A 25,846-nucleotide genomic window follows, 5' to 3' on the forward strand; every position below is an offset into this window, starting at 1 on the left:
GCATGCATGCATGGCACATCATCATACACTGATGTGTGAAGTTCATTAACCCTGATGCTCCTCCTGGTAAGGTACCTGGGATTTGACTGGGCCCTGCACAAATAGCAGTGACATATTTCACGGCCACAGCAGAAAGCATTTCTTGATGCATCTAAGTCAGTCTATTACCTCAGCCACTGTTGCTAAAAAAAAACAACCCCAAACCCTCACAGTCAATGACTATGTCTAACCACCGTGGAAAGACATGAAGGCCTTCTGAGGTAAATTCCTATCTCATACGCTTATGTGTTTTCATTTCTCCTTCACAGCAAGAGCCTTTTACACCTGGAATTCAGTGCCTATAATATAGTGTCAGTCAGGCCTCCTGCAACAGAAACTGTTGGTGGATACAAGCTGTTGCTCCCCACACAGCCTGAATTTGTGTTTGCCGGTGCCTTTTGCTCTGCTATGCCTATGGGCTCTTTTGGTGTCCCAGGGGTGCCTCCAGTTCTTACTCTGTGTCCCTGTCCTCATCAGCTGTTGGTCTGTAATTGGAGGTCTGCACTTGGGCTTCAGTGTAAGAGACTTGAAGTTTCTGAACCCCTGACTTTGCTAGCCAGTGGCATACACTAACCCAAACCACCTGGCAGTGCTAGCTTCCCCAGTGGCTGCAGGTACTTAAGCCACCCTGGCCCCTCTGTGGCCAGGAAAGCAGACTCCCCTTGGTTAGCTAGCTTGCTGCTTACAGTAGCGGCTGTGGAGGATTTGGTGTAGGACTGCTAAAGGTTGCCAAATTCTTGTGGGTGTTTGCTTGCCTGGCTGTTAAGAGTGCCTGGTTAGGGAGTGCTGCAGCACTCCCTTCTGTCCCAGCTTCCATTGTTTTCCACACCACGGTTCAGCTGCAAGGACTTGCCCTTTAGCCCCTCTGGAAGAATTAAAGAATGAGCAAAAGGTAGGGGTGGCCTCCCTCAGATGTTGCGGAGCCACAGGACAATCCTGTCCCCATGCTTCCCAGGTGTATGGGCAGAGCTGGCCAGCCAATGCTTCTCTGCTCCCTGGTGCAGACTGCTCCATCCTGAGCACACTCAGTAGCAGCAACTGACCTGCTGCAGTGCTGGCTCATCACACAGCACGCCTGCTGCAGGCTTCCCTCAGAGAAAGCAGCTGCTCCCAAACAAGCCTTCAGTTAGACACCAGCAGTCAGGGACCAGCCTCAGAGGATGCCGAGGTCATGCCTCCAGCACTAGAGTGCTGATTCACCAGGGGTGTATAGCTAGATATCCTTTAAGGGCAGACAGCTCATAACTAGCTAGGGATGTACCACACATGATGGAAAAAGAGTTACTGAAGAGGTTCGGAAAAACGGCTTGCCCTTGCCTAAGGACACCAGGATCGTGGGTCATCCCCACAGCTGTGAAGGTGTCATTTCAGTCTCAGGACTTATTTATTCCTTCTGGAAGATAAGGATCCTTAAGTAGCACGGAGGGGGTTAATTAGGGACTCTCTGAAGCATCAGCAAATGGAAATAGAAGAGCTGGCTGACACACAGACAGCGTATCAGAAAAGCAGGATATGGTGGCGTCTCCCTCACCTGGGACAACCTTCTCTTCCGCCCTTGCAAGGAAAAGCAGTTAAATACAGGATAGCTTTGTTCCCAGATTGTCTGGACTTTGAACGGAAACCATACTCTCAGCCACAGAAGGTGGACAAAGCAGCCTGGGTTCCTTTTTGTCAGGCATGAGTGGGATTTGACATCACTCTACTTCACAGTCTGCCTGGAGACTAAGCAATGGGAGAAAAGGCATGCCAAAAAGCTCCTGTCCTTCTCCACAGGTGACAGAAGAAGGCTAAGACAACACCTTGAGACTGGCCACCTGTAAGGCCTTTGGGAGGTGAGGGGCAAACCCCAGGCAGATACATAAGCCACTGAAGTACTCTATGAGTTTGCATATTACATCTGAATTGTGTACACAGACTTACACAAAGCTAGGCTGGAGGGCGCTATGCCCTGGCCCATGACCACACCCTGGACAGGGTGGCTTTTAGTGGAGCTAAGCAGACATGCATAGACACACCCTTCTATGACCATTCTCAAGCTGTGGGGCAAAACATCCTGTAGCGGAGCATGTGGTAGTGGACAGCGGGAACATGGCTGGGCTCTTCCCCACGCAGTGCACCCGTGTGCCACCAAACCCTGTCACAACAATGGGCGTACCCTGAACTGCTGCATGAGACAAAACATGGCAGCTGTAAGGGCTGTGTGTTGGCGGGCGAGGAGCTTGGTACCCAGGTCTGGGCAGCCTTGCCTGTGAAGCTGCTGGTGAACAGCCTGCACAAGCTGGTGGTAAGTGGCCACCACATCCATGAGTGCAGCCCCAAGCTCGTGCTGCCTCTGCCTGCACAGCTGGCAGTGTGTCACCTGGAAGCAGGCCACTGCCAGCTGAACCAGGTGGTCGAATGTCACCCTTAGCACACCCTGCAGCTCTTTGAGGGGCTGGTCTGTTTTCAGAAAGTCCTGGCAACTGGACAGCAGGTCCCGGGAGGCTAAGCCAAGGGCACCCTTGCTCTCAGCACCCTCCTCTGCACATTGGTCTTGCAGGTGGGTTGCTTGGTTCCCAGAAAGCTTCCCCACAAGCACCTGAAGCTCTGTGGTATAGGCTAGGAAGCAGGAGAAATCTGCAGGGCTCATCTGTGCTTGGTCCTTCAGCCGGCTGAGGGCTTGGATATGAGAGTCCCACCATGCCACATCCCTAGTAATGGAGACTGGGTAGCTGTCCACAGGGGTCCCAGGAAGACTACAGCTGCTGGATGGTGGGGTGGTGAGGGGTCTCAGAAACATGCTGCACATGGGGATAGTGGTTTCAGATTCCCTACTGTCATCAGGCCTGTGGAAGCAGCTGATATAGGACAGCTGGCAACTGCATTTGTCCATCCCAAGCTGTGGTGGCGATGTTGTCTTCCCTGTGGAAAAACCCAAGGACCTAGTCATGATAGGGTCAGAACGGGTCTGCTCATCCTTCTTCTGGTTAAAGCAGAAGAAGGAGTGTTTTGAAGCCCCATGGTCTCCTGCTCTTTCCCCGAAGGAGTCCATGGGAATTGAGCTTGAGGAGGTGGAAAGCCCTAGAGATGGAGTCAGAGGAGAAACCTTCCTCAACACAGCAGCCTGTTCTCTGGGAAGTGGAGTCTGAATAGGCCATGGCTGTTTATGAGCCACATTTCCTGCTTCTTTTCTGGGCTCTCCTTCATCCAGCCCCTGGCTGCTTACCAACTCTCTGTCAAAGGGTGGTCCAGCTGGGGATGTCTGCATCTCCCTCCTGATAGCATCAATCCCCAGGCAGCAACTGGTTTTCTGAGAGGCCAAAACCTCTGGTGGGATATCTGCCCTTTCCTGAGATGGGCTGGGTGATGTGAGGTCTGTTCTCACCCCAAATGAAAGCCAGGAGAGGCGAGTTATAACCCCTGAAGTGCTGCTGCAATCTGTTAACAGCTGGGTTGCATCTGGAAAACCCATGTGATTTTTACTGTGCACTTTCCATAAGGCCTCCTTGTTTATCATTTGTCTGTTTTTTGCTGGTGACAAGGCACCGTCACTGCTCTTTTCAGCATGGCTGGCATGATTAGGTTTTCTTTCTTCACAGGGAGCTGGGTCAGGCTCCTCACATGCTGCTTGCCTCCCAGCAGTGCGGAGCAGTTCCTGGTCCTGGGCCACCTCATGGGCAGAGGCCACGCTGGGGCCACGAGCTGATGGCGGCAGGGTGTGTTCATTAGCAGGGCAGATCACCTCTTGGCCCAGGAATGGGGGTACATCACCAGCTTTGTGCTGGGCTGCCACCACCTCACCCACCTCCTCCAGTACCACTTGGGACATCCAGCCTCTGCTGGTCACACAGCTCTCCTCACTCAAACACCCAGTATTTCTCTTCATGGAGGAACTTCCCTGGGAAGCTCTGTTTTGCCCCCCAGGGAGGGACACAGCTTCCTCTAGGGACAAGAAAGGTGGATGTACAGCATGTGAAGGTTGGAGGCCACCGTTCACATGTATGGCATTGCCTGCAGTCTCCTCCCTGTGCTGGTCACCCTGCAGGCGAACAGCTGAAATGGAAGAAACCACCGAGTCAGTCACTGATTTTGTTTCCATGGTGTCAGGCTCCATTTCCATCAGGTCAGAGGATGGGTTTGTGCTAGCAGTGTCTCTCTGGGCCTGGGTGGCAGGAGGAAGTCCCAGCGCTGCATCTGTCTTCATGTTCTCTGAGGAGAGTGGAGTGGGGGGCTGAGGTAGGAGTGGTGGGGGGAGTGGCCAAGAGCAGCAGCTCTGCAGAGAGCTCGGCAAAGCCAAGGGGAAAGTGACCTGTGAGGTGTAATTGGTTTTCAGGAAAGATCTTCTCTTCCTCAGGCTCTTGGCATATGTCAGCTCCTTCTCCTTTCTTTGTTTCTCCCTTGCTGTCTGCCTTGTCGTCAGGTTTTCCCCAAGGGTGTAGCACCTTGGTTTCTTTAGGATGCCAGAGGAGTTGTCTATACCCTCCTGGGATGTCATATTGTAGCCTGCTGGCAAGTAAGAAACACACAGGTCAGGAAATAGCACCAGGCAGAAGAATATCCATGCATCTACGCAATGGGCCAAAAAGCCCTTAACACAGGTCCTGCAATTGCAGATATAGATGTTTGGCAGCAAAGCCTGGCTCCCAAGTGCCAAAGGAAACTGTCTCTTATGGTAGGGTCAAGCATCTACTTGGAACCAGCTATGTCAAGAAAAATAAAGAGTCTGGGCCTGCAGCTGCAAAACTGAAGTCCAGGATTAGTGATGCAGGGCACTGGATAGTCTCTACCCTTGTTTACTGGAGTCACTTGATCTGACTGCAGGTACAGCTATAATTCTCAAGTTAAATTTTTGGTGATATTAGCAGCAGCTATAGCGACCACTGCCTACAGCTGTAGATTTATTAACACTGGCTAGAAACATTACCAGAAATTCCCAGCCTGGATATTTAGATGATAAAATTTTCCTGAGATTACAATTTTTTGTCTGAACATGGTATTGTTACCATGCATGAAAGCAAAACCCAAAATTGTTCTAACTACACAAAACAAATTGTTAAGAAGTTCAGTTAATGTTGAAAGAGATTATTTCAGAAGCAAGAATCTTCGCCTTTCTTAAAAAATACAACTACCAGGGAGCTGCTCAGCCACAGGACTCCTTGACTGAGTTACATAACATGCCCCAGCCTGAAAATTATTTTTGATCTTGGGGGTGCATGGAAAAATAATGTCTTACAATTTTTAGCTCTCCTCAACCTGAGGAAATATAGCAGATTGAAGGTACTACCTGACAGTGGGAATATTTGCCATAAAGCTCCCTGTCAGCGCAAGGACACGCAACTTTCCTATGTTCTGGGACTTACAACTCTTTTCATCACCGAAGATTCAGCTGCACAGAAGGATGCGCAGAACTTACTTATGCAGCATGTTGACTTCAGGATTAGGTAAAGCCATACATCAGTATTCTGGAATTCCTGCAGAAACCTGTGGACTTGCCAGAATGCCAAACTAATTTTAAACCTGACTTTTTCTGGGATCCAATGCTTGGATGTGATGACAAAGCTCCCTGCAAAGTGGCAGCTCTGACCCGTGTGCACATCCACTGTATTTCTGCTGAAGAGTGGCTTATGGAGAATGGGTATTCAAATGTCCTTCAAAAATATTGCGAAAACTATGAAGAGCTAAAAAGATGATCCCTCCAGGAAGACTGACAAGGGAAACAGGCAACACCCTAGCCCAGAAGGTGGAAGGAAGGTGACCGGCAGTCAGTGGGTGTGATTTACCTGCCAGGGCATCCGGAGGGCTGAGCCTGTCTGCAGCATCATAGAACTCTTCCTCAGAACTGGTGTCACCAAAGCCGGGGGGTGGGTCCAAAATTAGGTCACTTGCCTCTGCTCCACATGGTGCCTCTTCCTGGGCAGACCCATCTTTCCAAGGACTTTTCTGAGGGCTGCGACTGATGTTGCTCCTCTCCATGCTGCCTGCAGGGGATACACTGTAGCACAGGCTGTAATAGCCCATGGTGTTTATCTCAGACCGGTTGGGCTCCAGCACAGATGGATCAATGTCCTCCACTCTCTGCTCAGAGGGGCTGTCTTCACACCTAGGCTCCTGTGCATGTGGTACTTGCAAGAAACAGAAGTAGTCTCTGCTATCTGCTCTCCTGGAGCCTCTTGCAGCACAAATGGGGAAGAGGTTCTTGTCTGAGCCACTCATCTCCTGCACTGTTGGTGTGTAGAAGTGGAAGAACTCCGGCCTGGAGGAAGAGCAAGCCTCCAACTCATCTTCCTCCAGTGCATCCATAGAGTCACTGGAGCCACTTGTCTTAAACCCTCGGCTCTCGGTGTTGGCTGAATCTGAAGCCTCGGACGTGCTGTCTGTTGCATTGCCACCTCCATCGCATTGGTAACTCTCTCCAGTTTGGGGCTTTGTGCTGTCCTTCTCCAGGCTGTGGACTTCTCCCAGCTCCTCCTTGCTGCACACAGGATGGGTGCTGCTGTATGATATACGGGTGCCCAAGCAATGCTCCGAGGAGGAATCCAGCTCCCAGGAGTCTTCAGAGTCACTGCAGGTTCGAGATTCATACCCTGGAATTTAAACATAACTATCAGCCGGTCCTTTGCAGTGACAAGGAGGAACAGCCAGACAAGGGTCATGAATTTGTCTGCACAGCCGGGACTCAAAGTCCAGAGAGCTCTGTCCTCACTTGTTCATCAGCAAACAAGGTGAAGATGCAATCCGACTGGCAGGGCCATAACCTGTCAGTGGAGGCTTGGTCCCTCCTGCCTGCTTTGCCTGGTTTTACTGCAGAGCAGTACCAAAGGAGCGGCAGAACAGCACCCAGCTAACTCATTGCCAAAAGCCTCAGCCTGCAACCCCTAGGAAGGCTGGAGTTATCCTGATGAGAGACAGGAAAACATGGCAAACAGATCCTCTCTCTCCTGGCCAAGGTATGCCAGCAGAGGGGAAGTTGTTCAGGAGGTTGGTAGAAGAGCACAAGTGCTCAGTGGGACATTGGCCACTTTGATAACAGGCACTCAGCCTTCACTTCTTGGGAAAAGCTAACAATCACTGCTGCTCTTCCCCTGCCTCACACATCTGGGGTTGATGGAAACCTGGCACCCCCTGCAACAAGGCTGACAGTCTTAATAATTTGCAGATGCCACTGCACACCCCTGGGTTACTCTTCTAGCATGATGCTATTCCCAGGAAGGAATGACACCTCTAATGCTGGATGATCCACCCACTTTCTCCCCATCCTTTGGCAAAAAAATGGCGGGTCTTTTTTTAAACCTTCTTCAGCTGAGACACGGTGCAGTTGCTGTTTTTTCTCTCCCCAGGTAAATATGGAGACATTTGCATCCACGAACAGTCTGTAATAGCCAATGACGAGGCAGACAAGATCTTTTGCACTGGTTGATTCCAGCAGCAGAGTCAGCAGCTTTTTTTTTTTTTTGGGGGGGGGGGCAGGGAGGGAGGTAGAAAACAGTAAAAAATATTAGAACAGACAAATATTGCTTGTACCACAATCAGCAGGAACATCGTCCACACTGCAAAGACATTCCCTCTCTCCTGTACCGCCACCATTGCACAGCACTCTGGTTTTGCACAAGGCACAAAGAAGAGAAACTGTTTTTCTCATATTTTGTTTCTTTGATATGTCTCTCTGATGGAGGACAGCAGGAACAATCACATCTCTTCAGTAATTTTGTATTCTTCCTACAAGCTTTCCCTTCCAAGTCTGTTCTAAGCCTTTTGTACTGATGACACCATCAGCTACATGTCACATTTTGAAAAGAATAGATGGTGTGAAGGACTCCCCCCCTTGTTCTCTGGCCCTGACACAGCCACACACTGGCCATCATGAAAGCACCGCTTACCTTCAGATCCTGCAGGTAGATTTTCACCATGCTCACTTTTTCAGACTCCTCTGTAAGCTCCACCCTGCTGATGTTTGCAAACTCTGCCAAACTTGTTATGATGTTGAGTTTATTATTGATAATCTGGCTCACCCCGTACTTGGCACCCACCAGCAAGGCAACATATGATTCTCTGTCCTGTAGCTGTAGGGGGAGAGGTTAAATCTGTAGCCAAAATTGGAGCAGGAACCCATTCACCTGTGCTGGGCAGGGACTCCTCAGTCACCCAATCTTGTGTGGTATCTTTTAACATTGGACTCTACAACTGGGCTGCAACCAGCTGCAAAGGCTGTGCCCCTTGTTACTTACAGGCTGTCAGGTCACCTGCTCCCAGCTGTTCTCCTCTCTGACTTGGGAACTGCCAGTTCCCTTGTGCCCCCAAGGCAGGTGGCCCCAGAGATGCACCAGCCATCTAGCAGATCCAAAGAGGTGGTCAGCAGCAGGTTGCTATCAGAAGCGTCACCTGGCAGGCTGCGCCAGATGGACCTAGTGAGACCTTCTGGAGCTGGCTAGAAACCTCAGGAAGGTGTTTTTAGTATTGGAAGAAATGTCAACCCTTTCTGTTAGGATCAGACACTTAAAAAAGTGAATTAACACCCATAAAATTTGGCAGAAGTATTTAAATTTGCATACAAGTGTAAACCTAGACATTACTGCAACCCATTAGTAAGGTCCTCCTCTGGTACAGAACTGCCTGCGCTGCTCAGCTCTCTGTACAAAATAGCTTGTGGTCCACAGTTCAGTACAGATCCAAGTGCGGACAGGCAATAAAAACCCAACCAAACAAGAAACCTCTTGTGAAAAGAGCCATGTTCTTTTTTTACATTAACGTTTAAACATGGCCAGCATCTTTTCAAGAGTTTTCAACACACACCCCCAGATCTCTTAAGTACTTTACAATATAGAAAAGCTAGACACAGCAACAGTCACAACTTTCAATTAGAAAAATATGTTATTTTTGTGTAGGCTGGTATGTTATTCACTTCAATGGAACTATGCTGAGTTACCCTAGCAGAGTCACTTATGAGTATTTACCATGACATCCCAGGCCAGGAAAAAGTGAAAATGCTGAAACAGCATCACCAGAGCTAATGTTACATTTTCTACGAGCATCAAAGCAAGGACAGGGAGGGAGACTCAGTAAGAGGTTGCTAGTCTCACATCAACAAGCAATTCAGAAAAAATATTTAAACATTTCTGCTTGAGATAGGGTTTGCTTTGGTTAAGATATGATCTTACCCAGTGGGGAAGAAAAAGGGTTAAAATTGCTTCTTCTGCCCTATCTTTGCACTTATTGACCAAGTAAGATATGCACAAAGCAAGGCAGTAAGACAGTATGGCAAAACCCAATTATATAAATAAACAGCACTCATACCATCAGGGTGGCATTAAAGATCTTCCCATTGTACATCTTCAGGTCTCCCAGTATTTGCAGGTAGCTCAGGCGCACTTGGACTGCTGCAAGCATATGCTTCATTTTGCAAGAGAAGAAATACTGTTTAGAAATGTGACGGTTGAATAAGGTTTGACAGGTAGCCTGTAAGCTAGATGTTCTTTTCATACAGGACTTAGTATTTGACCAACACATCTAGCTTGGTCTGGATCAGCAACAGATCCGTACAGGACCATGCCACATTACCACATTTGCCATCTGGCAACCCACAAAGAAACTGCAACAGAACTCACTGTGCAGGGAAGTTAGGGTGCATGCGCAGCAGAGGAAGTTACAAGAGGAAAAGATAGGAGAAAAGCCCCAGGTGGTCCTACAGAGAGGAGACCCATGGAGGAAAAACATTGCCTCTTTGGCCTTGAGAGATGCTGCCACCATCCTGGGAGGCACCTTGAACCCAGGGGACGCACACTACCTTCTGCCGAGGGTCCAGTAGCACCTGGTTCCGCTTCATGTGGTAGCTGATGGCTTTCTTGATATCCTTTCCTCTCATGTTTTGAAGCAAAGTTGGTGAGATGAAGTTTTCAATTCCCCAGTCCCTCCTGCCAAAAAGACAGAAGTGAGCAAAGGAGGTCCCAGCTATGTAGTCCTGGTAATGTAGGAATGTGCAGAAGGACAGTTGGTCAGAGGCAGGGAAGGGCAAAGGCACCAACCAGTCCAGGATACACCAAGCCTTAGGGTGCTGTAACATGTCTGGACAGCTCATGCAACAAGACTACCTCACCTGAATTCACTTCTATGTGCATTTGCTACTGGGTCAGGAGGTGGGGTGGGAGAAGCACACACTTTCATGCAGAATGCCTGTTTTTATATGGTTATACAGGAGACAATCTACAAGCTTAATCAGCACAGCACACCTACTGCTTGTGAAAGCATTTTTTGATATTCTTTTCCAGGTCCCATTACTTCACAGGACCTGTCACTTATACTGAAATCAGATGTTCCTGATAGAGTTCTGGTGGATGAAGAGATGTGAAGTACTGGCCATACAAAGTTGATGATTATCCTTTCTCTCAACTACAGCATGCAAGTCTTAGCATACTGGCAGGAGTAGCCTGGGTAACCATAACTATGCAACAGATTTGCAGTTTTCATATCCCTGCTCTAGCTGCAGATCAGAAACTCCCAGATCTGCAGGCCCAGATGTTATACTGTCCATATTATTCAAGCAGCTCAGCAGGTTAGAGACAGGGAGAAGCCACCTCACCCTACAATGACTGGCACAACTGAGACCACAATCTCTTTGGGTCAGAGGTCTTCTATCCAGAGCTAAACACCAGGCAAACATAGATGCCACTTTTAGCCAACTCCTCCTTTTGCCAGGCTTAGTCACAACATAACACAGAAATTTGGGAACTTACTCAATGTATTTCAAGGATACTTTCTGCGGCTGAGCACAAGTATAGATCCTCTCCTGTATATGCAGAGCAGCCAGACGTAATGCCACACTGCATTTCATTTCCACAGCAAATCTTTCCTGAAGCACATCGCTGCAGCTCTGGAACAAACAGAGCTGAGTTAGCATGATAATGGAAGCTCAAGAAAAGTCAGAATAAGACCTCTAATATGACTACCATGCGTCAAATAAAGGGATCCACTCAGCTCATTTCAACCTCATTCTGTTAAAGAGTGAAGCATATTAAATTGATTCAAGAATTTAAGGCAAGTTGAATCCAAATGCTCTGTTCTTAAGTGCTCTGCATTTCACATTCATATAATTGAACTGGCCAGAAGTACACTTTGGTTTAAAGCAGAAATGAGAATTGGGTGAGAATAGATCCTGAAGCATGGAATGCCTCGATTTCACCTGCAGGTAGAGATATTCGAAGGCAACTGGGTCTTCCTGCAGGAGGTCTAAGGGATCCTTTGGGACAAAGCAAACTCTGAAGAGGCACCGGTAGTCCTGAGATTCTCTTTTTTGGACCACCTGCAACAGACAAACAGCATCATGCCACAGCTAGCTATTGCTGTAGTCCCCCCCTTCATAAATGAATAGTAAGCCTCTGGCTTATATGAACTCACAGAAATCATTTAAATCTACTGGCAAGTGGGATGGCTGCAGATTAGCCATTGTCCTTAGCAAATACAAGGAGACATTGCTAGTGTTTGTAATTTTTATATTTGATTCTTTTTCTGGTTTTTGCTTCTCCCTGCAGTAGGCTTGGAAGTCCTTTGACAACAAAACTTCATTAAATATCCATTGGTCTCCCATACTTGCAGTATAAGCACAACAGAGTCTTCAAGGCCATATGATAATGACAGAGGAAAGGGCAAGCTTCTCTGCTTTTAAGTTCAGTCATAAGATACAGCAGCCCTAAACAGACACTTGGATCATCATTATAATGTCAATACAATGTTAAGAACCCTGGGTTATACATTAGCATATTTTATTCTGGGCATATCCCATACAGGCTTACCAACTGAAACAAAGCAGACATTTTCAGGCACATGTGCTCAATGGCCTCAATGTGCTCACCAACCAACAGTCAACAGCATGGAGATGAGACTCCCAAACAGGCACATTCTCACAAATTAGATTAGCCCAGAATTACTAGCAAAGCAACAGAACTACTAACAGAGCTAACCTCATGTCTGCAGGACACAAACTTTTCATTTAGAATTTGAAGTGGTACTTGGCTGGGTTAACTCTCTGACTACCTAGAGAACTGTAAATAACTGGGTACGAGCTACTTTTAAGATTTTCTCAAACAGTCCTCTGTAGATGGGCCTATCTGACAGGTAGCATGAAGCATGCTGATTCCCGATTGCTCTACACAGTCCAAGCCCACAGTTTTTCCTATGTGGGCTCTCTAAACAGAGCGAGATGCTTCTGAAAGTACCATTTCTTCAGGGGCTCTGGTTAATGCAGTGGTAACACATGCAATAGGCAGAGAAAAGAGGACAGCAACTCTGGAGATCGGGCCAAGCTCACTCCCTCTTGTGACACCTGCAGAGCTGAGCTCTCTCTGCACCTCACTGGCTGCAATTCATTGGTGCTGGTGCCCCCCCTCCAGCATGGCTGTGGGGGCGTGTGAAGGGTTCTCCTCACCTGCTCGATGAGCTCTTCCTCATGCAGCAGGTGAATCTTGGCCACATTGTACTGCTCCTCCAGAGCGAGGGCAAAGTGTGCGATGTTCCGGATAGAGAGCTTCTCCTTCAAGGTAAGAACAATATCCTGGGAATGGAAGGCACATAGATGGTCAAACAGAATTTAGACACAGTTGCTGAGCACTGCTAGCACACTGCATGAATGCGGATGATTGTAGCCTGCTTCTGGCAACCATGTGGGACAACACTGAAATTGCAGTGGCCAGACACAAAGCTGTCCACAGTCAAAACATGCTTGGTGCTGCAACACAGAGCAAAATTTTTAGCACTGTTTCACAGGAAAACAGCACCTATATGATATACTGCCTTTCCCTCTTCGCTGACAGCTTCTGAACACATTGACCTAGACAAACCACAGAGGTCTCAAGGTTAGAGAAAGCCTGCAAGTTTATCAGAAGTAGAGGTATGGGAGATGGCTACCACTTTGGAACACCAAGCACAAGCTTGGCAGTTAAGCAGCTGTGCTATCCCAGCTGGAAGTCTCAGCAACAAAATTCTTCTGCTTCGTGCTGAAAGTTTCAACCTTACAGTTTGTAGTTTGGTGCTGTTGAGCACTTTCTGTCACCCTTCATCCAAATGTTTGGTGTTAACCATTCTAGCTTTCTAGAACTCTATGACGCTTTTGAAGGAGCTACAAAGAACTGGTGAAAAACACTTCTCCCCACCAACAAACAAGTGTTTCAGTTGTATGGAGAATTCTGCTGGAATACTATGTCATGAAAATAACTAGTTTTATTTCTGCCAAACAGAAAACATTACATAAGGCTTGACTGAGTACAAATTTAAAGAGAACTCCTTTGACTCTCTCAAGCCTCTTGAGATAAACATAAATGACTCATTTCGGTTTTAAGCAAGGATCTCTCAAAGAGCAGAGGAATGTCTGAGAACACCTACCATAGGAAACATTTTACCCATTTGAGTGTTTCTGTGAGGACATGGGTGAGGGTTGCACTCAACTCCAGTAGGGAAAAAATTGTTCCAGGTCCTTGCTTTATTTATTTTCTTTTTCTCTGCCCTCCAAGTCCCAAGACTTGCAGAGACTTACTCACATGAGAGACCACAATAGCTTTGTGAAGTTTGGATGAACTAGACAATAAATGCCTCATTTTTGAGTAAAGTTTTCAGTACGTTATAAATAAAATCTCCTTGCTCTTCCCCTTAATATGCTTTCAGCCTGATAACTCCAGAATGTCTGTCCATTGTGCATCTTTTCTATAGTAACTGCACTGCTGTAGGACACCTGTCCTGATTTCAGCTGGGACAGAGTTAATTTTCTTCACAGTAGCTAGTATGGGCCATGTTTTGGATTTGTGCTAAAAATAACGTTGATAACGCGGAGATGTTTTAGTTGTTGCTAAGTAGCACTTACACTACTCAAGGACTTCTTCAGTTCCCCATGCCTTGCCAGGGGCACAAGAAGCTGGGAGGGGGCACAGCCAGGATGGCTGACCCCGACTGACCCCAAGGATGTCCCACACCATATGACATCGTGCTGAGTATATAAAGCTGGGGGAATAAGAAGGAAGGGGGGACATCCAGAGTGATGGTGTTTGTCTTTCCAAGTAACTGTTATGCATGATGGAGCCCTGCTTTCCTGGAGGTGGCTGAACACCTGCCTGCCCATGGGAAGGAGTCAATGAACTTGTTTTGCTTTGCTTGCATGCACGGATTTTGCTTTACCTATTAAGCTGTTTTTCTCTCAACCCACAAGTTTTCTCACTTTTACTCTTCTGATTCACTCCCCCATCATACTGCGCGGCAGTGAGCAAGCCGCTGTATTGTGCTTAGCTGCTGGCTGGGTCTAAACCACAACATCATATATCTTTTAAAGAAATGATGGCCTCCAGTCACTGTGCACAGGGAAATCTTATTAACTCCAACATAAACACCAAGCAACTCTAAAGAGTTGCTAGAAAAGATCAGCCTAGAAAAATTTCAAGTTTGTAAGCCTGTGTCTAAACATGGCAATTATGGAAAGTACTAGATTAATGGCTCTGGAGAGCAGCACCTTACATTTTGAAGAAAATGACAATAACCTGTCTATAATGCCTCCTAGCACAAGTGATGCTATGGAGGTGGTACTGCTTTTCCATCTTGAGGGGTTAATCAGTTTTCACGTCTCCACAGGGAAATGTCTTCACCAGTGCAGAAATGAGGCTGGAATACAGGCAGGCACTTTATGTAACAACTGGCACAGTAGCACTTGCTGAGTTCACATGATATCCAAACCTGGACTGTGCTGTCCAGGTCCCAAGCCAGGAGACTTGCTCTCTCTCAGGGATGCATACTGTCACTGCTATATTAAACAACCTCCTCTTCATTCTGCCATGTAGTTTCCAAGGAAAGCAACATTTGTGTGGACAGCTGCTGATTTACCAGTCCCTCACCAACCTGTGGCTTCTTGCCCAGCTTCAATCACACTTCACAAAGCTGTAGTGGTCTCATAGCCAAGTTCCTGCAAGTTCTGTGAAAATTGGTTGCTGAGAAGAAAACAGAGGTGAATGAAAGCAACACCTCCTCTACAGGAGGTGCATGGAAAATCCAGCATGCTCAACATCAGCCGACAATCTTGTTCCCACTAGCTGGCAGCCAAGAGGTTGCAAGTTCCACGGCATCCACCTTTGCTACTGGATTGAGTTCAGGTGGTGGGAACAAAGACAGATAACCAAGCATCATTACCTTCACAGTAGTGCTCGTCTCAAACCTGAAAGCCTTCGTCTGTCCATTTTCCAAGTACACCTTGAGAATGTTGGGCATATAAAGAAGAGAATTCCCCTGCAGAACAAAAGGAACAGCACTAATCCTTGGACTTTAAGCCTCCAGGCGTCAGGCTGCTCTGCCTGGCACAGCACATCCTGGTATAAATGAAAACCTTTCTTTGATTTTGCAATCTTCTTCTGTGGCACCAAGCTTTATTGCCTGATTACGCTTCTGGCACGGAACAAGGGAAAGAGAGCATAACAAATGCCTCTCCCACAACACTGCAGCCAGTGCAATAGCTGCACGTGTTCCAGATATGCCACTGTTCAGTTCCCACGTGGCATAGGAAGATCTGGAAAATACTGAAAGCTGAGAGTCATCCTCCCTGCTCATTACCAGAAAAGCATCAATGTCTCACGGAAAAGACGTCTTTCCATTAGTGGGCACCAGGCAGCACTAACCCCCACACTGCCACCTTCCCACTAGTAGCAGCCACGACCAACTCAAGAGCTACACAAACCCTCAATGCTACCATGAATAGATTTTGCACACCACAGGAAGGCTGTAGGATTCAGCTAAACATGCAGTGGTACTTTTATTGAGCATTCCTCTAAGATTTGTGACTCTGGGGCTTTCCAAAGAGGAGATGATGTCACCAGAGTTTCTTGAGATAGGTCTCAAACGCATTAGACAAAGCAATGACTCCCCTAGCAAAAGCACCTCCATCTGGTGCTCTGAGAAGGATCTGGGAACTTGGCCTCTGCCTTTCTGGGGCTGTCTAGAGCTGCACCTTTCAGCTTTCCACCTTACTCCTTTAGTAGAGCTCATTTGCACCTTCCTTCTTGTTTTCAGCCTTATTCTTCTTGTTGGTTAGTGCTGAGAAGGTTTACTCCTCCACCTGTGGACTTCCCATTCAGCATATCTTTCTTATGTTCTGGGACCAGCATGTTCCTCCAATCTTAAAGAGTTTATCTACCTGTCATGACAGTCTCAAGGTTCAAATTGCATTTCTAAGGTGATCTTTCATATGTTTCATTTGCTGTACGACACCATATAAATCTTACAACCTTGGTCCCTCTTGATAGAGAACCTACATACCCTAGAAGTACTACAAGAACAAACAAAACACTTCTGAATCTTACTGCTTGTTCTTCCCCTCCCTGTATTGTGGGGTTCAAGCTTCCTACAGTCATCACTGAGGAAAAAAAAGAGTGAACATTGCCAGGATTCCTGAACTCAAGCTCTAACTCCTTTGTGCTAAGTAGCATGAACACATCATGTCTTTGACAGGCTTTGGGTCCTCCCAAACTTCAGAAAATTCAGAAAAGTGATGCTGGTTTACACCAACTGCACATTTTCTCTGGTAGCACTACAGCTACAGGTTACCATACAAATGGGTCCTTTAACAACCAGCACATTGCAGAACTTAAACTCTATATAGATAAATCATACAAAAATTAAGTACCACCACTCTCCTTGTCAGATCCAACTAGCTGGCCAGAACACCTAGGTAGGATTTGTCTCCTTTTGACCAGGCTCTAATAGACTACTATGAATTGATTGTGAAAGGTTCTGTTACGACTTAAGCAACTGTACCCCTGTTACATGCTAGGTCCATGTTACAGTGAGGCCCATAGCTCCTGATAATAGACTGATGGATGCTGACCTGAGGATCCTGAGGGACCTGTCAGTTATATGGAAATACATAATAACTTTGCAACAGAAAATGGAGGCTGGATAGAATTGAGGCTTATTAACAATTTATATTCCCAAACTGGAGTTTCAGGTTTCAACTGCAGAAGGCAGCCTCTGGGTTCCTTCCAGTTGCCACAAAGATCATTTACCAATGCTCCATTAAGATGACAAGAGTAGTATATTTGCTGAAACAGGAGGCTTTGCAGTCTTTCAGGACCATAATACCTATTTTGCCTGTCTTAATACATCAGTTCGCTGAAATGAGAGCAGCTCTAAAACACTCAAGCAGAGTAGCTGCTTTCTATGGTGAATAGTGCTTTCCCAAAAAGAAGACATAAATATGCAACAAATTTATTTACTCTTCCTTTGTGCTAATATTTTACAGTTCAAAACAAGGTCTGTATGCAACTGGTGAAAAGGTAAGCTAACACCAGTGGGACCCCAACACACAAATGAATTTCTCTTACATTTATGTTCTCATTAAATGAATGGCAAACTATTTATTGATTGTGTCCCTCCTCTGCACTTCCAAAAGTGCAGAATATTGATAGAGGCTTCATAGGAAGTGCAAAGTACAGTGTTCCCTCTGGAAGTGCCTTCTTTGGACTTCTCAAGACCTACCTTGCAATCAGTAAGTGAATGGCACAGATCTGAGACTTCCATGGGCTGCAACACCAGTGCCCAGCCTCTGGCTGAAACAGCTCTATGGAAGCTCCCAGGCAGATACTAGTGTGGACATCCAACTAAGAAAAAGCAGAGACTTCTGGCATTTTCAGGTCTGGCTGTATCCCACAATCAGGCTTGCCCTAGGCCTCTCAGTCATGTCTGCCTGGTACCACTTCCAGAGCACATCCTCCTATTCCCTGCCTTGTGAGCTCTGTGTCCTGTGTGTCACATCTCCCAACCACGTGAAGGGTCCAGTACCTGGCTTCTATTTGGGAAGAGTCGCCCAGCTGCCATAATGCTCGGGCAGGATCCCAGACAGACCTGTCATTAAGATCTGAGGGATGTGAACACAGCTCTTGGTAGAGTAGAGACGAGCCGTGCAGCAGCTCCAGCATATCTGACAACAACTTGGCAGGAAGGAAAGGATCCCAGAGTCTAGAGAGACTTACTGGCAAATGTGTCAGGAGTCACATCTGGTGCTCTCCTGCTCTGGAGAGCAGGCCAAAGAAGGAGCAGGAGTCCCAACATGTCTGCAGTCAGGCACAGTTGCCAAAGCATTATCACTGCGCCTGTTAATAGACTGGTGACACCCATGGCATCTCTGGCTACATCTCTGCCCTGGTGCAGAGGGAGAAGAGGAAACATCTGCCACAGGGAAGTTCTGCCTGAGCTGAGCCAGGAGAACTCCCTACCACCAGAGATGGGAAACAAGAGAAGCCTAGAAAAGAAGAAAAGGGCCTAGTGGCTGGTTCATAATCACTGCAAAGTACAAAGAAGCAAGATTTCATCAGACCTGAAAAACTGAACAGCACTAATGAGTAGGGAACAGGACTGGGGAGGTTTGACTGCTGAAATTTTTCATTCCAAAGGGAAAAAGGAAAACTCAACAGAGTTAAAGACTCCCAACTGACCCCAGTCCATCCCAACCACATTCAACTAAGTTACACAGAAAGAAAAAGGAGCCATTTAAGAGCTGTTCTCACTTCAGGGAAGCTACAAGTGTTCTCACTGCTTGGCCTTTTCTACTACAGGCAGACCCATATCTACCCAGCTCATTTGTTATCAATGCTAGAAACCCTGTTATAAATTTGCAGCATTCCTCCAGTAAGCCATGATCTTGTTGCACGTAAGAACAGACTGGCTCAGTTTACAGATGGTCTATTATGGAGGCAGCTGCAAATGCTCTGTGGAAACTCTCTGCAAGAATATGAAACACAACAAGCTGTCACCCTATCAGCTAGAGAACATATGTCAAATTTAAACAGCAAAGCAAAGTCACCAGTACCGAACTCCCTGAACACAATGCTACCTGAACACTGCTGAAGGCCAGGAAGAAGTACCCCAGCTACTTTGACAGCAAATAAACCTGGCATCAGCAGCAGGATTCACCTCTCATCTTTAGAGTTCGATCTGTCATGACCAAACTTCAGTCTAGGTTTACTATGGAGAGACGAGCACCTCAGGATATGACTACTACATCCCAAAGCTGTGTAATGCTGGTTTAAAGTTCACCTGATGGTAAAAAGACAAAAGTAGTACGTGCAGGTATTTTCCATTAGTCTAATTAAGCAAATCAAAGGTAAAATCCTCTGAAAATGCCAGTACTTCCCCCCGATCACCAGTGAGCCTAGGAAACCAGTTGGGAGCAGATACCTGGATGCATACCCAGGGCACGCTAGCACAGTGAGGGTGCAGCCACTCTGTAGGTCGTTGCCCTGTTAACCCAGCCTGGCGTCTGTTTGCAGGAGTGACCCATTCCTTCCGAGCATGCGGTGCCCACAGCACCTGGCTGCAGCCATGCCCCACTGACCTGTGTGTGTCCATTCACCAGCACTTCCTCCGCGAAGCGTACTTTCACAGGGTTTGTTTTTAGCCTTGCTCTCTTCTCTGCAGTAAGAAATGATGACTTAGGCCCGCCCTGAAAAAACAATAGCACTCAGTTGGCAGTTCAGTCTGTTGCAGTTACGTATGAGAAGCAGAGGCCCACAGTACAGGCAGGGGTGCTGAAGCTGCTCACACCACAATGCCTCGCTCTTACAGGAATAGGTGTTGTTAGGAGCCTCTCAGCCTCCAGGCTTCCTACAGACCTTTTTGACCTATCTGAGTGGTGGCTGCTTTCTGAACCTGAACCCAGCTGTCCAACAACTGGACACATGTACAACACAAGCTGTACACACTCCTAATTTCACTGCCTGTTAACTAGTTACTGTGTTTAGGCATGTTCCCAACTCCTGCAACAAAGCCAGGATCCTGCAGAACAGCTGTTAGTCTACCAACAGCTGCCTTGCAGTGGGGCTACATAGTACTGTAAACCAACACATACAGAGTGCCTTGCAGTGATAAACAAAAACCCCTGTCAGTGTATTGCAAGAACACACCCATGTATGCAGCACTTTCCAGCTCAGCTGGGGTTTCTAGAGTATACTCTCATATTGCAAATGTTTAAGAAAACAGCCCAAGACTAAAAAGCCAACCTGACTTCTTTGCACTGTTGTCACATAACCATGCTTTCATCATGGCAGGGGCCTACCAAGCTCACGAGGCACCACATGAGCCTAGGAACCACTGAGTTCTTGTGCCCAAATGTTCTGCTCTTGTAAAGCATGATATTCCCTAAGAAGAACAGAGGCAGTATCCCTCAGTATCCTTCCAGACAACTTCAAAGTACAGCAATTCCTACACTCTTGCCAGAGGTACAGATGCTGTCCCAACCTGCCACAGCCCAATCTTGCCCCAAGGCCATTTGGCAAGGATGGAGAAAGGGAGGCAGGCAGGAGCCTCTGTGCCTGGGCAGCAAGCCCTTCCAGAGTCTGCCAGGCTGTATGGACCATCATGCCCCGCAGCTGCCCAGAGGAGGGCCAAGGCCTCCTAAATCCTTTCTAGTGTGGCCAGGGCAGCCCCGGCAGAAGGTCTGGTATCCGTTGATGGGAGGCGTTACCTCTCAGCTCTAAGCACAGCTGCCTTCAGAGTGGGGCAAGAGCCAACCCCAAACCCAAGATCAGCCTTGGCTGTATTTGGACGTGTCCTTAAAGTGACCTGCAAAGGAAAAAACAAAAATGGGTTCATGCCCCATTTGCTTCTCAACAATGCATGAAGGCCTGTGAAGGGTATTCCAAATCCTGTGAAGGGTTTTCCAAGTCCTTTTCTCTCTGAAAAGCCATTGCATCTTCCCCTTTTTGACAGGCATTCAGGTCTTGCATAACTAACTCTCTTTTTTTTTCCTTGATCTCCAGAGTCAGCTCAAGCACTGGCAAGACTGATGGTCAATGTGCTAGGCAAGGGAGATCAGATTAACAAAAGAGGGAAGACAGTGGGTTTGCTTACAGTTCTCTTTACTTTGGCTTTGTGCACATCCATTGAATGCCAACACCTTGGAAACTTTGGGCAGGAAAAATATATTTCAGAGATTTTTCTCTTTAATGTACTTTTACTGAATGGCCAAGAAACCTCATGACCTTAAACCTGAAAGTTCCAGTAAGTTTTCTCAAGGACTCACCATTCTTGTTTGTAAGAATGAATAAAACTAAAAAACCCTCCAAACAAATGAAAAACACTCTCAAAATGCTTTCCGGGTTGGGGCGGGGCAGGGGTAAATCCCCCTCAGGCCACTTTCATACATCACAAGAAGCCAAAAAGCACACAAACCCAATTTTGTCCTTGCTTTGCAGCTCAGCTTTTACACACATTGAAATCCACATGGATAAACACATCATGTCAGCAGTTCGTGCCTCCTGGGGAATTCTATGCCACAGGAATGGGCAATCAGCACCAAAGTTTTATACTAAAATTTCACTTCTGTTCCCAAAGTATGATCCACACCCAGGTCCCAACCCTCAAAGAGATGGAGCCTGGAGAAAAAGGGATAAAATTTTCCAGCACTCAAAATGGAAAACCTCAAGAGCTTCCAGGGAGCACCTAGGACAGATGCTGGGCCTGCAGCCTCAGAACGTGCCTTTCATGTCCAGGGGGTCCCCACACCCGAGGCAGCCCTAGCACGTGAGAAGCACTCCAGGCTGTTCTTGTGGTCTGTCCACAGCTGGCTGAGTAGACCTGCCTGCATCCCAGTCATTGTGGCCTCCTGGCCCCTGTGGAGCCCACTGGGCCCTCACAGCTCCTGATGGAGCCCCCAGCTCCAGGGAATTGGTCTCAAACCATTCAGCGAGCCTCTCTGTATGACAGGGAAGCTGTGAGGAGTTACCACTGATTCTACCCAAAACCTCTTCAATGGGTGTGTGTGAAAGCAGAGAACACTCGCAGCTCCCTCATGGCTTTGGTCAGGCCCTTGCGTCCTGCATGCTGGCCCATCCACCCCACCTTCCCTGCGGGCCGCACTGCCAGCCATGGACATCTGGTCAGTGCTGCTGGGAGTGCTGAGAGTGCTGAAAAAAGGCCATTTACCGATGTGCAGCGCAGGACAGTTAGGAGGAGCTCGTCACCGGCCTCCCTGTAACAGAGACAGGCAGTCAGCCAGGGTCAGCAGCTGCTTGCACCTTCCTCTCCACTGTCGCAGCAGATGTGCCAGCGAGTTCTTTGGCCCCTCTGCTCCCCCGTAAGGGAAGTCTCTCAGCCAGGCAGGGTGCAGCCCACCAAGCACCACCATGGTACAGGAAAGCAGGGGATCCCCTCTCTCCTGGGCTGCTGGGCCCTTCAGCTGCAGGACTGGCTGCCACTGAGACTCATCCCTGGGGGGCAGGCACCCACCAAGCGCAGAACCCCGGGAGACAGCGAGGTCCTCCTCCACAGCCCCACACAGCTGTGCACTTTTGCAACCCTGGGTGAGACCCAGTCCCTGCACCTCTCTTCTCAGCCCTCTGCCACCTCATCCCTGTGGGCCATGTGGGACCATACCTGATGATGTCAGCCGCTTGTTCGACAGACACGTTGTCCACCATGGTAGAATTTATCAGAAGGAGCTGGTCACCCGTCTGCAGCTTCCCTTCGGCGGTGCTCCCTGTGGGCAACCAGCACACTGTTAGTCATGACAGCACCACGCTGGCAGGACTCCTCCCATGAGGGATGCTCACTGCAATCTCCTCTTCTTACCTGGCACCCACTTGCCTCAGCAACTGCCTCTGGATGGGAAAACAAAAAGCAGCCAAAGGATGCTGGGCCCTCATACCAGCTGGGGTACCACTGGCCATGTCCATGCTGCCTCACCCAGGCTGCTCTCCAGCCCCACAAGCTGCCCTTGCACTACAGAAGATCACTCTTGTGCATGCCTTTTCCCTTGCCACAGCTTACCACACCGTCCTCACACACTGCCTACCCAGGGTGCAGCTGGAGGGCTCACAGGCTCTCAGGAAACCACAGAAGGGCTGGGGGTAGCAGCACTGCTTTGCCGTTCCGTTTGGGAAGAATGTTCTTCTGCTGTTTCTTTTTTTCCTTCACAGTCCCTTGCCCCTCTCCAAGAGGCCTCCCAGGGGCCTTGGGCAGGTGCCGCAGCACAGTACTCCCTCTTTGTGGGGTCTGCACCCTGGCCTAACCCTGCTGGTTACATCCCAGCGGCTGACCACAGGCCAGGGCTCGCACTCCCAGCATGCTGCTGTCCAGACCAAGGTGCTGCAGCAGTCTCTGGGAGATGTGGGCTTGATTCCCAGCATGGTGAGTCCCCTCTGCAACTTGGAACGACATGGAGGAGGTCTCCTTAACTACGCTATCCACTGGGAGGACCCATAACATGAGAAAAAGATGGATTCTGAGCTTTGCTTTCCAGGAGAGTGGCAGCCGCAGGACCCAAGGGGCTAAGGAGCAGGTGGACTGCTGGTCTGAGAAGGAGGAGCATGCATGCAGTCTCCAGCTCCACCACGATCAGTCTGCTGGCCAAGGCACACTACTGAATTTCTCTGTCAGATAGGTTTGCCTGAAAACCCACCTACCACCCACCACCTGTCCCTCAGGGTGATCCTGGCATCAGGGAGCATACAGGAAAGCCAAAACACAAAGGCAATAAGGGCCTTCAGCCATGGGCTCCCACAGCTAAGGACAGGACTTAAAAGGACAGGTTCCTTTGTGCCTCAGTTTTAAAAAAATGTTGATTCTTTCTGATTAGGAAAAAGAAAAACGTAACACAAAACCTCTTTCCCCACTTCTTAGACCCCAAGACTCTCGGCTAATTTAGCCACGTTTCACATGAAAGGGGTAAAAAGAGAAAATTTCACTCAAAAGCACTGTGAAAGGACAGTGACCATACCGTAGTGCCTTTATGCTAAACATCCCACAAGCAGAGTGCTTGGACAGGCCGTTCCCCCAAGCAGCTGGCCACAACCCACATGCCACATGCCACAACCCACATGGGCAGCCAGAGGCAGAGCCCAGGCCAGCCCTCCAGCCACACCCTCCACAACACCTACATGCACAGCTCAGGCACAGTCTTTCTCTGGCTGTCACACTCACGCTGACATGCAAAAAGCAAGCATTTTTGTGTACCCATTGAAAAGAAAAAGTAAATAAAAAACAGATTCACAGTTTTTTATTCAAAACCCCCAAGCCACCTTAAAAGCAGAGTTATACCCCTCCCTTTTACAACTGGAAGAGTTGATCTGCTTGACTTCAGCAGAATTTCACCTGGGCTGCCTATAACTAGCAGTGATCCTCTCTGCATTACAGGGCTGTAAGCTCAGACAGCATTTTCAACAACAGATCACCGGGGCCAGTGCAGAATAAGAACCAAGATTAGATTAAATTCTCCCTCTGCATTTCAGATCAAACACCAGAAAGAACTTTGCTTTGAAGCAGATCTTTGTAACCCTGAAGGTCAGCTGTGCCAAAGTGCAGGCAAAGGATTAGTGGTGAAGCTGCCATTGGCTTAGATTTCTTCCATGCCATCAGAATCAGGTAGATGTTCAAGCACTCTGCACGCCACAGACACACAGGTTTTGCCCTCAGTATTCAAGGATCACATGCCAGCCAGGGGTACCTGAGAAACTCATGAATACCTGGCAGGAGTTCATCTCTAAGGCCATCTGGGAAAGTTTAGGCTCCTCACACCTGTGGTTGTAGGGAGAAGGAACCAGTGCTTACCTGCAGTGACAGACGCAATCGTAAGAGGAAGGTTTGGACAAATCTCAAAGCCATAGTGATGGAGGACCAAATCTTTGTATACTGTGACAGTAAGTTTGACATGGCTGGCAGGCTGGCCACTGCCATCACTGGTGCTGTCTGTCATAGATGGCCTGCTCCTGTGAGACAAGAAGTCAGTGATTATTTAAGATACAGTCAGAATACACTTTACTGAAGGGGAATAGATCCACACACATACACACCCCGCAACTTTCAGTGGGCTGCACCAGTAAACAGAAGCCAGCACTTCTCTGGATACCCATGGGTGGCTCTGCACCGTGCAGACCAGCAGTGATCCCCCAGGCTCCACAGAAAGCTGAGGACATCAGCCCAGTGGCACCAGCTGGTTGTAACCACAACTCTTTCAGCCACCCCAGCCCAGTGGTCACATGGAGGCAGAACTCCAGGTGTGCCCTGCACCGAGCCCTGACCTCCACAGATCACAGCAACACCTCTACCCAGCAAGGCAGCGAGAGAATTTACAGCTCTCTGCTTCTGCCAGGATCCAGCCCAGCTTAATTTTGAATCACAGACCTTAGGAAAGTAAAGCAGCTGTGGCCCAGGATCCCTTGTAAATGCAACCCAGTTTTGCCCTAAAAACATGGGCCAATGTCAATGTCAAAATACAGAGAGAGGTTCAACCCCATCTTCAAAAAGAGCACATTTCACATTGAGCAGTATTGTATTTCTGCAGATGTGGCTCACAAAACCAGGATTGGTGAAAGGAGGAACATCGGTCCCTGTAAACCAAGGGGGATGCTTAAAAACACTGTTTTTTTTTCTGGGGACTACTGTGTGCATATTTCCCAAGAACAACTGAAACAAGAAGATCTGCAATCTGTGACTGCCCTTGTTTGTTGGCAACAAGCTTGTGCTGCCTCTGATCAAAGGTAATCAACAGATATTCCTTTCACAAAAAAACATGTTTACCTGGATGAGCCATCCCGAGAGCGATGAAGCCATTTTGCTACCATTTGCTCTATTCTACATGCTTTGCGTGTCCGGATTAAGTTAGTCTCCAAAACTTCCATCTACCTGAAAGTGCCGAAATCACAGGAAAACAGAATGATAAAAGATTGAGGAAATTTTCTAGACACTGTTCAGACTTACCAATGCCAATTCACAACTCTTTTGTAACAAAGAGATCCATTGGCACTTTGAGAAGACCATGTGCTTTAACAGAGAATGTTACCATCTGTAATACTTACTATGATTCCTTCTAACATGCAGTCTT

At 47.9% G+C, this 25,846-nt stretch overlaps 1 protein-coding gene across 1 annotated transcript; it reads right to left on the reverse strand.

The window, feature by feature from the left end:
• Positions 1-24: 24 nt before the first annotated feature.
• Positions 25-25,644, reverse strand: FRMPD1 (FERM and PDZ domain containing 1). The gene is made up of 15 exons (XM_064437779.1): positions 25,543-25,644; positions 24,574-24,731; positions 22,402-22,504; positions 21,952-21,997; positions 19,364-19,471; positions 15,172-15,267; positions 12,434-12,559; positions 11,192-11,311; positions 10,746-10,882; positions 9,800-9,926; positions 9,310-9,405; positions 7,896-8,078; positions 7,309-7,456; positions 5,799-6,602; positions 25-4,524 (listed from the first exon to the last, which is right to left on the reverse strand). Exons 1-15 carry the CDS (start codon positions 25,641-25,643, stop codon positions 2,177-2,179), a joined length of 4,701 nt encoding a protein of 1,566 aa, XP_064293849.1. The 5' UTR covers position 25,644; the 3' UTR covers positions 25-2,176.
• Positions 25,645-25,846: the final 202 nt, after the last annotated feature.

Source organism: Phalacrocorax carbo, chromosome Z, assembly GCF_963921805.1.
Source record: "Phalacrocorax carbo chromosome Z, bPhaCar2.1, whole genome shotgun sequence".
In the NCBI taxonomy this organism is placed as follows: domain Eukaryota; kingdom Metazoa; phylum Chordata; class Aves; order Suliformes; family Phalacrocoracidae; genus Phalacrocorax; species Phalacrocorax carbo.